The 11,251-nt window shown below is 37.5% G+C and overlaps 1 protein-coding gene across 1 annotated transcript in view; it reads left to right on the forward strand.

Annotated features, from left to right (window-relative positions):
* Positions 1 to 11,251, forward strand: part of VWF (von Willebrand factor) — a 99,997-nt gene that overhangs the window by 55,707 nt on the left and 33,039 nt on the right. The window contains 8 exon segments of the mRNA XM_072400328.1: positions 94 to 237; positions 1,883 to 2,047; positions 2,893 to 2,936; positions 3,686 to 3,724; positions 3,727 to 3,877; positions 5,821 to 6,041; positions 9,076 to 9,268; positions 9,754 to 10,098. Of these exon segments, the coding sequence (XP_072256429.1) occupies positions 94 to 237; positions 1,883 to 2,047; positions 2,893 to 2,936; positions 3,686 to 3,724; positions 3,727 to 3,877; positions 5,821 to 6,041; positions 9,076 to 9,268; positions 9,754 to 10,098 (1,302 nt within the window).

The following is an 11,251-nucleotide window of genomic DNA, read 5'->3' on the forward strand; positions in this document are numbered from 1 at the left end:
TAGCTGGGGAGCGGCTAGAAAATCAATTACTCCAACTCATAATTCTAATTATTAACACATTAGATAACATTGTTAATTGTTTTTCTTCTGTAGGAGATGCATTACAATATGCAGTCCAGAGTGTTATTTCGGAAGTGCACGGAGCAAGACCTCTCTCTTCTAAGATCACAATTATCCTTGTTGCAGACAAATCAGAGGATCAAGTTAATGATGCAGCCAGCTGGGCTACAACAAACAGTAAAATGATCTCTTTTTATTACTTTTTGACAAAAAATGATTCTTCCTTATACAGTAAAAATGTCAGAATTTATCTGCAGTTCCCAGCCTGTTTACGGTAAAGGATGTCTTCTAGATTTATTGCAATCAGTAGACAACATTGCTCCCCTACAGTGTATGATGCTGCACAGGTGCCCAAAAGAATGAGGGGTGGGGTAAATTAGTATGATGAGGCATGTTGAAGAATTTTATTTTTTCTATTCTAGAGCTAGCATGGGAACAGTTCAAATCTTTGCTTGTTTCATGTCCCCAAATATCTCCTGCAGTTACATGAACTGAGGATTGATTGCTCATACTGTGTATATCTTTGGTGCATGGGGGCATTTTCAGTACTCCCTCCACATTTTTTCCATATGAAGAGTGAGACAGGCCTTAAGAGGGTTGTTCCTTTGTTAATGCTATCCCAGGATCTCTGTAGAGGAGCTATATCCTAGGGAAGTTTAAGGGCTTTTGCAGATAGGCAAATGCAGCAGACTTTCTCATGCTTTCAACACTTAGGGTAAAGGTGCGTACACACTTCCAATTTTTATCGTTCCAATCGAACGACGAACGATCGATTGGGCAAAAAATCGTTAAATCAGAGGATCAAGTTAATGATGCAGCCAGCTGGGCTACAACAAACAGTAAAATGATCTCTTTTTATTACTTTTTGACAAAAAATGATTCTTCACTTTCCTGTCGTGCACATAGTTCCTCTATCGCTCAAACGATCGTATCTATTGTGTGTACAATATCTATGAACGATCGTGTCGTTAACTTTATGTGCAGGATCGGTGCTATACGATCGTTCATATATATCGTGCATGAACGTTCGTCGTTCGTTTTCCAACGATAATAATTGGAAGTGTGTATGTAGCTTAACTCTTGAGAAGCTTCTGTGTTTGAAGTCTAAACTAGTTCAGTTTAGCATGCATAGTTTGCATTAGTAAACTGCATATACATTCCCATTTGATTTTGCTGAGCCATGTGACTTGATTGGCATCAGAAGATTAAGGAATTGCAATGATTTCATCAAAAAGGCAAGTTTTTTTGCTTCACCTCTTCCAGGAATTTTAAGAAAAAAGGTATGATTTATAGGCTGGACATTTAATTGGGTCCATTGGTGCTGAATACAGTGTACCAATTAATGTCAATAAGTTACTTACCCACCCAACATGATTAGTCAGGTAAAAAAAATGATTCGTCCATTTAATAAACCACTTATAAGTGTCCTTAGATATGCCAGGGACAGACTCCTGCCGGGTGGCACCATGGCAGAACAGAACGCCAAATAGTAAGACCTAGCAGTGAGAGGTATCAAAGAAGAGACCAAACTCTTTCTCTGGTCCCTTAAATATATGTCTAGGATTTTCCCTCTGATTCAGTGACAGATTTAAAATGTTGTATTTTATATACACTTCTTTTGAATACTCTTAAGGATATTTGCAGAAATAAATCTTTTTTATTTCACTGTTGCATGTTTTTTACATGTACATATAAGCTGGCAGGTCATAAAATGCCATTAATTAAGGTAGAAATGATAAAGTTGATCAAGATTATGCATGTATCATTTAGACTGATTTTTGTGTCAAAACCTTAGATCTAAATCTTGTTCTGATTTATTAAGGAGTATCTGTTTTCCCAATCGGAGTTGGGTCCCGCTATGATGAGGATGAATTATCCATTCTAGCAGGACCATCGGCTATCAACAAGATCACAAAGCTTCAACTTTTTGAAGACCTGCCAACTATTCCCCTGCTGGGAAATGACTTTATTAAAAAGCTGTGCACTGGTAAGTCTGGTGATGTGTATACAGATGCCAAATATAAGCTGGGTTTAGGCCAACAAAAGTCAGCAGAGGTGGAAAGTTTACCACATTTCATTATCACATTTATGTATGTGGTTCCTTGTAACAATCCTTTCTGAACCTCATCAAGCTTAAAAAGCTGGGACACCAATTTTTTTCTCTTCTGTGTTGGAGTAAATGGGAATTCTGAATTTTTGAAGTTTGTCTTTCACCACCATGAACTGGACCTTCTCCTGCATTGCAGCAAGACCAATGCACTTATTCCCAGCTGACCTCCTTAGTCACCTTTAAAGTGAGGTCAGAACTCAAAGCCTGTATCTGATCAACAGATTTTGTTTAAAGCCTACATGACTGCAACAGCATATTTTCATGTTTTACACCAAATTCATGGATGCCTGCACCTGAACTTAAATTATGTGCCAGTTCTATGTGTCAGTTCTACTGTTGAAAACATTTTTTGTGATCATTTCCATCGACAGTTCAGTTCAGTTATATAAAGAAAGGGAAATTGGAAATAACAGTGGCTATCCCTGGTTGATTGTTTAGAGATCTGCCATAGTACACAGCTACACAATGGGCCTTATTTATTAAAGCTCCTCACTAATGGAGCAAATAGACTATCATAGGAGAACCTTGGGGATCCAGCAAAGCGTAAAGACATTTGGTCCAGAATTGAAACAATTTGCCAACTAATAGCAAATGATTATTAAGAAATCCATTCCAGGTCTGTGGATCACCCAGGTTCTCCTATGAGGGTCTATCTTCTTCAGTCTTGGAGAGTCTTTCATAAAATATATCTAATTTGTCTAATTATTATTTTTTTTTTGCAGACGGTATCAAGGTTTGTGTTGATGAGGAAGGAAATTGGAGAAAGGTATTAAAAAATTTTGAGATTTTTTGAGATAGACTCGTTCTGAAAATGCTGCCTTCTTAGGTGTCTTTGGTTACAATACTGTATGGGTGACAGACCCAGAACAGTCATGAAGCAAAATGAGTTGAAGTCATATGTATGTTCTGCTTACTTGTTTTAGGTCAAGATGGAAGCTGTTTGATAAACATTACACCACACAGCTCCCACTGTTAACTTTAGTCAACTTGTTTCTCTTAGTACAGGATTCTTCCGGTATATTGTAATAATCTGCTGAAAACATTGTCGTAAATGAACATTGCTGATGCCATCATGAGTTATTAATGTCTGGGAGCAGTGATAATATTTACCAGACTGACACTGCTAATATGGGATGTAACACTTTGGGACAGTGCCACCAAAGTTTCAAAGGGACCCTTGCCTCTCAGCTCTTTATTTCAAAATAACCCTTTTTAATGTTAGTTCTATTTACATTCAGCTTACTATGGCTAAATTGATAGATGGGTTGGAGATAGATGTGCCCCCTCTTCCCCAGTAGATGCAGAACATGTTCCTTATGATTCCAAGGGAACATTTTCCTGACTCTGGAGCCTGGCTCATTATTTCTCCCATCGTCTGAAACTGCTTTTCTCATTTTCTTGCAACAAGCACTATACTTTACATATGCTGGGTTTTTAAAATTTTCACCTGCACATTTTGATTTGAAGGTGCATTTGATTGCAGTATAGTTCATTAAGCCTCTTCTTTCCATTTAGGCTGGAGAAAGTTGGACCCTATCAGACCAATGTCACACTGTCAGATGTCTGATGTCAGATGTCTGCCAGACGGCACTACCAACCTGGAAAGTCACAGAGTGAACTGCATGAAGATCCCAAAACCAATATGCGACAATAACCTGCCTGCCATTAAAGTCGAGGAGAAGTGCGGCTGCCGTTGGGTTTGCCCGTGTAAGTGTTTGTCTCTATTTTATTGTACAGGATGAGGGCACCATCAGTGATTGTTGTACCTTCCTAATAATAGCAACCATAACTGCTTGTTATACATTCATGTTTACTGGCTGCCAGGATAAGGCAGGTATAAAATGTTTTTTTTTTACTCCTAAACTAAACAAGCATGTAGCCTTGGCAATGCTGGGGAAGTTCAATTGTCAAAAGTTCTTTACCATTCAGCTTTAAAGTATTTTAAAAAGCCAAAACTTCTATTTTTTTTAGATAGAGGAAGTATTAAAACCCTTGACAGGTTTAGGGTCAGTGCTAGGGATTTGTTTTTCACTTCAGAACTGTTTCTTACGCTTACTATATTATATTATGCTATACCATTGATATTCAAAAGTAGAATAAAGCTGCTCAAGTTCATCTGCAATTAATTGTGATTAACCTTAAAATCATTTCAGACTGATGTCATGCTGCATTTGCTCCCCATAACCCATCTTCCCTTTATATTGCTGTCTGTGTCTCTGCTGAGGAGATTTCAGCTGGGCTTGAAATTGATAAAAAATTCACAATTTTACAGTTAAACACCAATGGGGACACATGTTGAATTGACAACTGTTCAAGAGGGGCTTTTCTACACTACTGTATCTAAGAGAGAGAAAATAATGAAACTAAATAGAGAAAATAAAGTAAAATATTCCTAATAGGACAGACAAAAACTGACTGAGGTTTAATCTACGCTACCAATAATAAAAAAAAAAGTATGGCTTTAGGTATACTTTAATTAGGGTTTATTTCAGTTTTACAGAACTATGACATTCAGAGCTAAGGTAGGCCTAAATACAAAACACTACAATCTTTGGCTTTTTTTTTAACACCTTCCCCCCTTCCTAATAAGCCGGAAGTGGTATACTGTTTATATAGAATCTCATTCAGCATCATTCTGAAAATAATACTGGCACCAGCAAGGCCAAAAATCACATATTGTGAAATATTGCAAGCTCCATATAGACAAAAGAGTTATTCAAAATTCTTGGCACCATCTGCAGTTCTACTCTCGATGTCATCAAGGATGTCAGTAACTCAGAAATTCTTAAATACATTCTGCTGATTCTACTATTCTGTAGTCATAATGTATTGTGTCAGCAAGGCCAATGGATTCCAGTAATACTGCCTCTTTATTAAAGTGGACTGTCTATACATTTAATAGTTTGGTACAGGGCGTCATGAGAAGACAATGAGTGCCATTTATTCACTATTGAAGGGAAGTTATACTAAACTGTTTAAAGAGAATCAAAAGTAGAACATATGAAATGGATATTTTTTGATGAACTGTTTCAAAGAAAAAAGGTTGCTAAGGTGTATATGCATGAGTAAGAACATGCTTGAACCATTCAAAGAGATCCTTGGCTAATAAAGAAAATAAAGAGCTCTACAATGCTGGAAGTGAGCATGTAAATGTATTCCTCTTAGTCCCCATAAGTCCCACAAATACCTGTTGACTCTACAAAAAAGTCCATCTAATGTAGCTTCCTGTGATAGTGTGGCAACATGTGCATGTGCATCCTGAGCTACAGTTGGCTGTACCTGTTTGCACATAACTGGGACAGGTCTCTTACCTATAAGCAATTTTATTGCTGATTTGCCTCTAGTATATACCTAAGCACCTGATCATTCCTAGACTAACCTACCACTTTCTGGATTGGTTGCAATGTCTCTCTTGTTGAATACATCCAACTGTGGGCTGCAATCTCTGGGAGGAAGAGGTTGTGAGACAAAATAAAAGAGAATTTGGCTCTGTTAGGGGAGGTAAAAAAAAATAATTTATTGGGCTTGTGCATCACATAAAAACTGGATTTGCGACTGGTTTGGTCTGCCATACAGGAAACCTTAGTTGTATTTTAACACCTTGCCTGGATTTTTTATTTACCTCTATTTTTGTTTGTTTTCCTTTCTAGGTACCTGCAAGGGAAGCTCCAACAGACACATTGTAACCTTTGATGGTCTAAACTTCAAACTCATCAGTGATTGTTCCTATGTCTTGTTTAATGACAAAACTAACAATGTGGAAGTCATTCTACAGAATGGTGAATGTAGTTTACTGAACCATCAGACCTGCATGAATTCTGTGCAAGTGAAGCACAACCAGGATACAGTAACACTCTTAAACAATATGCAGGTATAGTGAAAATGAGATTTCTAAGAAGGAGTATTAAAATGAAAAAAAAAAATGATAGTAGACTAAAATGAGTAAAAAATATCCACAAGGTGCCTCAGCACCGGTCAGGGTCACAATTTCCATACACCTGTTAGCTCACTGTATATTTTAATCATTTTGATAAACAGTTTTTACTAAGTTCACACTTCTCTTTCCTTAGTGTGCATTGCATTATTGCAGCATTTCATCACAAGCCACAGTATTTCATTACTGTGCTCTGTGGTACATTAAAATGAATTATTATATATGCATTCCCACAATAAACCAAATCACTTAGGTGTGTTTCTGCCTAAAACCTCTTCTGTGTACTTTTAAACCTGAATTCCATGCAGATATAAAAGGAAAAAAAAGCCGTTTAACCATTTATAACAACAATAAACATATTTTTATTTAATTTCCATGCTATAAGGGTACCAACTATCAAGAATTTACAGCCACTGCCTAGTAGAGCTCAGGGAGCAGGAAGAAGCACAACGAACCAATCAGTTGTGCTGTAGTACAAGGGGCATTCGAACAGAAGAGATGACAGAGAAAGGAGCTGTTTTTCTTTTTTTTACTGTCCAGTTTGGAGCTGTAATATTGAAAAAGTTGTGTAAATCCAAGGACTGGATTGATAAAAATTCAAATGGAGAACAAGGAGCCCACCATTAGTTATGTCTTATTTGATAGACAGCTGCATTTCATGAAGCAAGTGGGTGATGAAAGTGCAGGAGGGAGAAAGTGCACGCCTGACCCTGCCAAATATTGAATGTATATGTGGGAATGATTATGTCACTTCCTCAGACACTATCACTGGCTTCATCACTCCAACCTATAGAAGTAAATGGAAAAGTTCAACCTAGCAAATGGGTATATTAAAATATAGATAAAAAATACCATCTTTCAAGTATGCATGTGCAGTCTCCATTACTTTTATCTTGCAATTTCAATTTCATTTGAAAACCCTGCTTGAGTTAACAAAACAATCCCCTCTTGGTGATCCATGAATATTGCAGGAATTTAAGAATCTTTGCTGCAAGTTCTCACTTTTTTCCCTTCTAATGGAACTGCTGGTTGTTTCAATCCTTGTGCAGCATCCACATCCCTTTAGTAGATAATCCCTTGAGGGTATCCAAAAAAAACTGTTCCTCTATATACAGTAAGCCCATCTAAAAAGCAGGAAATTACCTCTCTGGGGGCAATCTACCGAAAGCCTACAGGTTGTCATATTACATTACATATTTTTACACTTTTTTAGTCAATTAGCTACAAAATAGATTGTGTAGCAAATATATTTTTTAAAAGAGTTTTTACCTTTAAGGGAAACTTTCACCCAAAAAAAAATATATATACCATTTACCATGGTGAAAAGCCCTCAATCTCTCTGCAAACCGAGTCCAGTAGGTCCTATGCTGTCCCGGCTTCTCTCTCCTTTCTGGTGAGGACAGGACAGTGGGTGTGGCCAGCTCCTTTCTTTTTCTGGGTTTTGTTCATGTTCCCCAATCTCACACTACACAGGCGTGAGATCGGGTGACGCCTCTTCCTCAAAATAATAATAAAAAAAGCTCCTATGACCCATGCCTGATCTCAGGTATGTATAGAAAGAGGAGTCCACAGCCTCTTGAGATATGTGACATTAGTATCCCAGGAGGCTGCAGGTTTTTTTTTTGCATAATATAAAAGCATTAGCCACCCTTTTTAAATAATGTTAAAAATGTGGTGATAGGTTTGCTTTAAGTAAAATGAACTTGGGATCTAGTAATAACTTGCAGACCATCGTTAGAAAGTTCCAGTTCACACATTTTTATTGAGTCCAGGAGCCTGGGACATGTAACGTTATCTTGTTACATAATAAAGAATCTTAGGGGGCTGTGGCTCAACACACATCACCCAATATAACATAATGTGGAACTTGCTGACTTCCCAGTGACCTCTGGCAGGGTGAATGCAGCAAGTGAGTAATCTCTGCTAAATGATGATGCACTGCAGAAAATATCCCAAATAGCCAGAAAATATTGTCTTACAAAGTGCAAAGGAAAATATTGCCCTACAACTGCAACTTAAATTAAATGGACTATAGCCAGTTTCTATTATAAGTGCATATATACATTTATGTTCATGTTTTTCTACATCATTAGGTTTAGTACTGGTAGCAAAATTGATTTGATGTGTACATAGCGATACCTGTTAAGGAATCCCATCTATATTTGTCACCGAGACAGCAAGTGATAAAAAGTGGTATATTTATCATTGGAACAGTGTCACTGGACAGTGGTAACTGCTGAAGAGGTGAATTCCTATTGCTTTAGAGATTTCTACTATGTTTCTGTTGGATTACGGGAACTAAAGGAAATTGCCCCAACAATACATAAACAGAAAAAAAAATAAAAAAACTAATGGGAGTTTACACCCTTTCCTACATTGCCACACACAAGCGGGGTGCCTAGTTATGTATCTGACTTGCTGATTCTTTGGCCTCAGTGGTTTTTTTAATAGCTGACCCAAAACAAGCATGCAACTACCTAAGTCAGTACTCCTGATCTGCAAATTTATTCCTGGTTTGGAGGTTGAAAAGTATAGTATATTATATAAAGCATCACTTAAGTACAGCAGTTCCCAAAAGACCTGCTCTGCAGTGCACTACTACATGTTGTGTATTGTGGTGTATTTGGTTGATAATGGTACAGGTCTGATTTTTATTGAAGAGTCAACACAAAATTGCATACAAAATAAAACTGTTGCAAAGCCTTAAAAAATTTGCATGCCCCAGGTTTCTTGAATTTAGGTACATTATTAGTCTATTTGAAATTTTTAAGCTGTCTTAACATAGGGCGCCTTAAAACTGCTTAGTGACCTTTTAGGAGTAGTAGAGTGTTTCCTCTTTACTAATTCTTACAATAAAGGAATTTAATGATTGAAATTTTAGCTGAAAAATGTGGTGTTTTTTATTTGTGAAAGCCAAACATTTTTTAAACCTGCAATCTAAAATTTTACTTTTCTTATCATTCTTTTAAAGGTGTCTGTCAATGGAAGAGTAGTCACGGTGCCATATCACAGCAGTACATTTGAAATTGATGTGTATGGAGCTGTTATACATGAAGTCAAGATTCCCAGTCTGGGATTTGTATTTACATTTACACCATCAATCAATGAGTTCATACTTCAGCTTAATCCACATGTGTTCTCTTCAAGTACATCAGGACTTTGTGGTATGTACTCACTATTCCGTTTCAATATGTTCCTAACACATAAAGTACAATTGGCACAGTCTCTTTCCCAACCCCTCAGAGGTTATATGTCACCTATCCTGCCATTCAGTAAAAATCAAGTGTTCGGTTGCCGCACCTGTGCATTCAAGTCTTATAGACCGTTAGGAAAATAAGAGATTAGAAGTTTTGAATGATGCTGATACTAGGCTTCTGTAATATCAAAAATATGTTTTACACAGGACTCACTCATAGCTTTACAATCCCATTTACAGTGTTGACAGGTCTCAGCCTTAACTCCAACTTGAGGGCAAAGCTAAAGTCTCAACTTTGTAGTTGAAGTCTGGAGTCTAGAAGCTCAAAGAGGGCTTCTTTTGTTGTAAAGGTACTCAAATGTACCCACTTAAAACATGTGATACTGTGATGTTGCACCCTTCTGCTGGCTGAAGTCTTTTAAATAAAATGTCATTTTCTGATCCTTTACACAGGTATATGTGACCACAATCCAGGCAATGACTTCACACTAAAGGATGGCTCAGTTACCAGGGACAGTAGTCTTTTCATAAAGCAGTGGACCTTGCCTGACCATATGGGTAGAACATGTGAAACCAGACCGGATGATGCTTGCACCCAAACTCCCAACTCCCACTGCAAAATCTTGCTCTCCAAAACATTTGAGGCATGCCACTCCAAGATCCAACCTAGCACTTATTTTGCCCTGTGTGAGGATAGCAGCTGCCATGGACAAGACTTCTGTGAGATCATTGCTGGATACAGCCACCTTTGCCGAATTCATGGCGTGTGCATCGACTGGAGAACAGCAGATCTTTGCCGTGAGTAAACTCTTTTCATTTTTGTAGAAGGTACAAGCATAATCTATAAAAAAAGCATAACTCTTTGCTGTAAGGAACTTTAAAGTAAACTTTTACTTTGTCTATCTAGAGCAAAGCAACAGGTTTGTAATAATTTCCCTATGACTAGCGGCATACATCTAACTTCACTTCACAAAAAAACACCCAGGTTTTCCAAGATGAAGGAAAATGGAACTTACTCTATATGAGTCCAGGGCTGGGCCAGTCAACACAGTACACAATCTGCCTATAGCCCTGTTCATAGTATGGCTGTTGCCATAGTTAAAGCGAAATGGGTGTGACAAGCTAAAGTGTTATTCTGTAATCCTGAATATTATTAATAGTGACACCAAAATGTCTGCAACCTAATCTCTCTACAGCAGCCATGTGGAAAAGGTGATGTCTAATCAGATTAGATATAGGCATTGGAGATAAAGTTTTACACCATTCCTCTAAGATAGACCTTCAATAAAAAAAACTCCTAAACAACTTTTAAATATCTATACACACTTTTAAAGTGTGTGCATATGTTGTAAATTTATATTTATGTTTGGATATTTTATTTGCAGCTAAACATATTAGGTAGTTGAGGTATTAGGTAGATAGGTGAGGTATAGGTGAAAAACACCTAGGCCACCAAACCAGCTTCACTCCTTTAGGAAAAGTGACAGCCCCATAGTTATCCTAAAATATGGAAGGGGATCTCCCCCCAGAAATTCTCCATGACAAGCAGTGCCTAATGGATTTTCCATCACCTCATATGACGCAACTAATATCCATCATTTTGTTCAGGAATATTTAGTCCCAGCATGTTTTAAGTGGAGTCACCCATATTAAGTGGAGGTTTCCATTTTTACCATGTGAAAAGTGTGAGCTCTACATGACTGATAAGATAATAACACCAGATGCCATCTGTCTGCACTAGGACAATACATCTCTTCTCTTTAAAGGACACCCCTGAGTCATATATAGCATGGCTGTGTCACTGCTTGTATCTCAGCTCAGCGTGAATCACCCAGTGGAAAAAACATTTGTGTAGGTTAAAAGTATCTGAGAACTACAGGGTTCTGGGTCAAAATCTCATTAGGCTCCCCTTGTTGTATGTAACTCACAACAATTTTCAGAGTGTCTTTAA

The sequence above is a fragment of the Pyxicephalus adspersus genome, chromosome 2 (assembly GCF_032062135.1).
Source record: "Pyxicephalus adspersus chromosome 2, UCB_Pads_2.0, whole genome shotgun sequence".
NCBI lineage: Eukaryota > Metazoa > Chordata > Amphibia > Anura > Pyxicephalidae > Pyxicephalus > Pyxicephalus adspersus.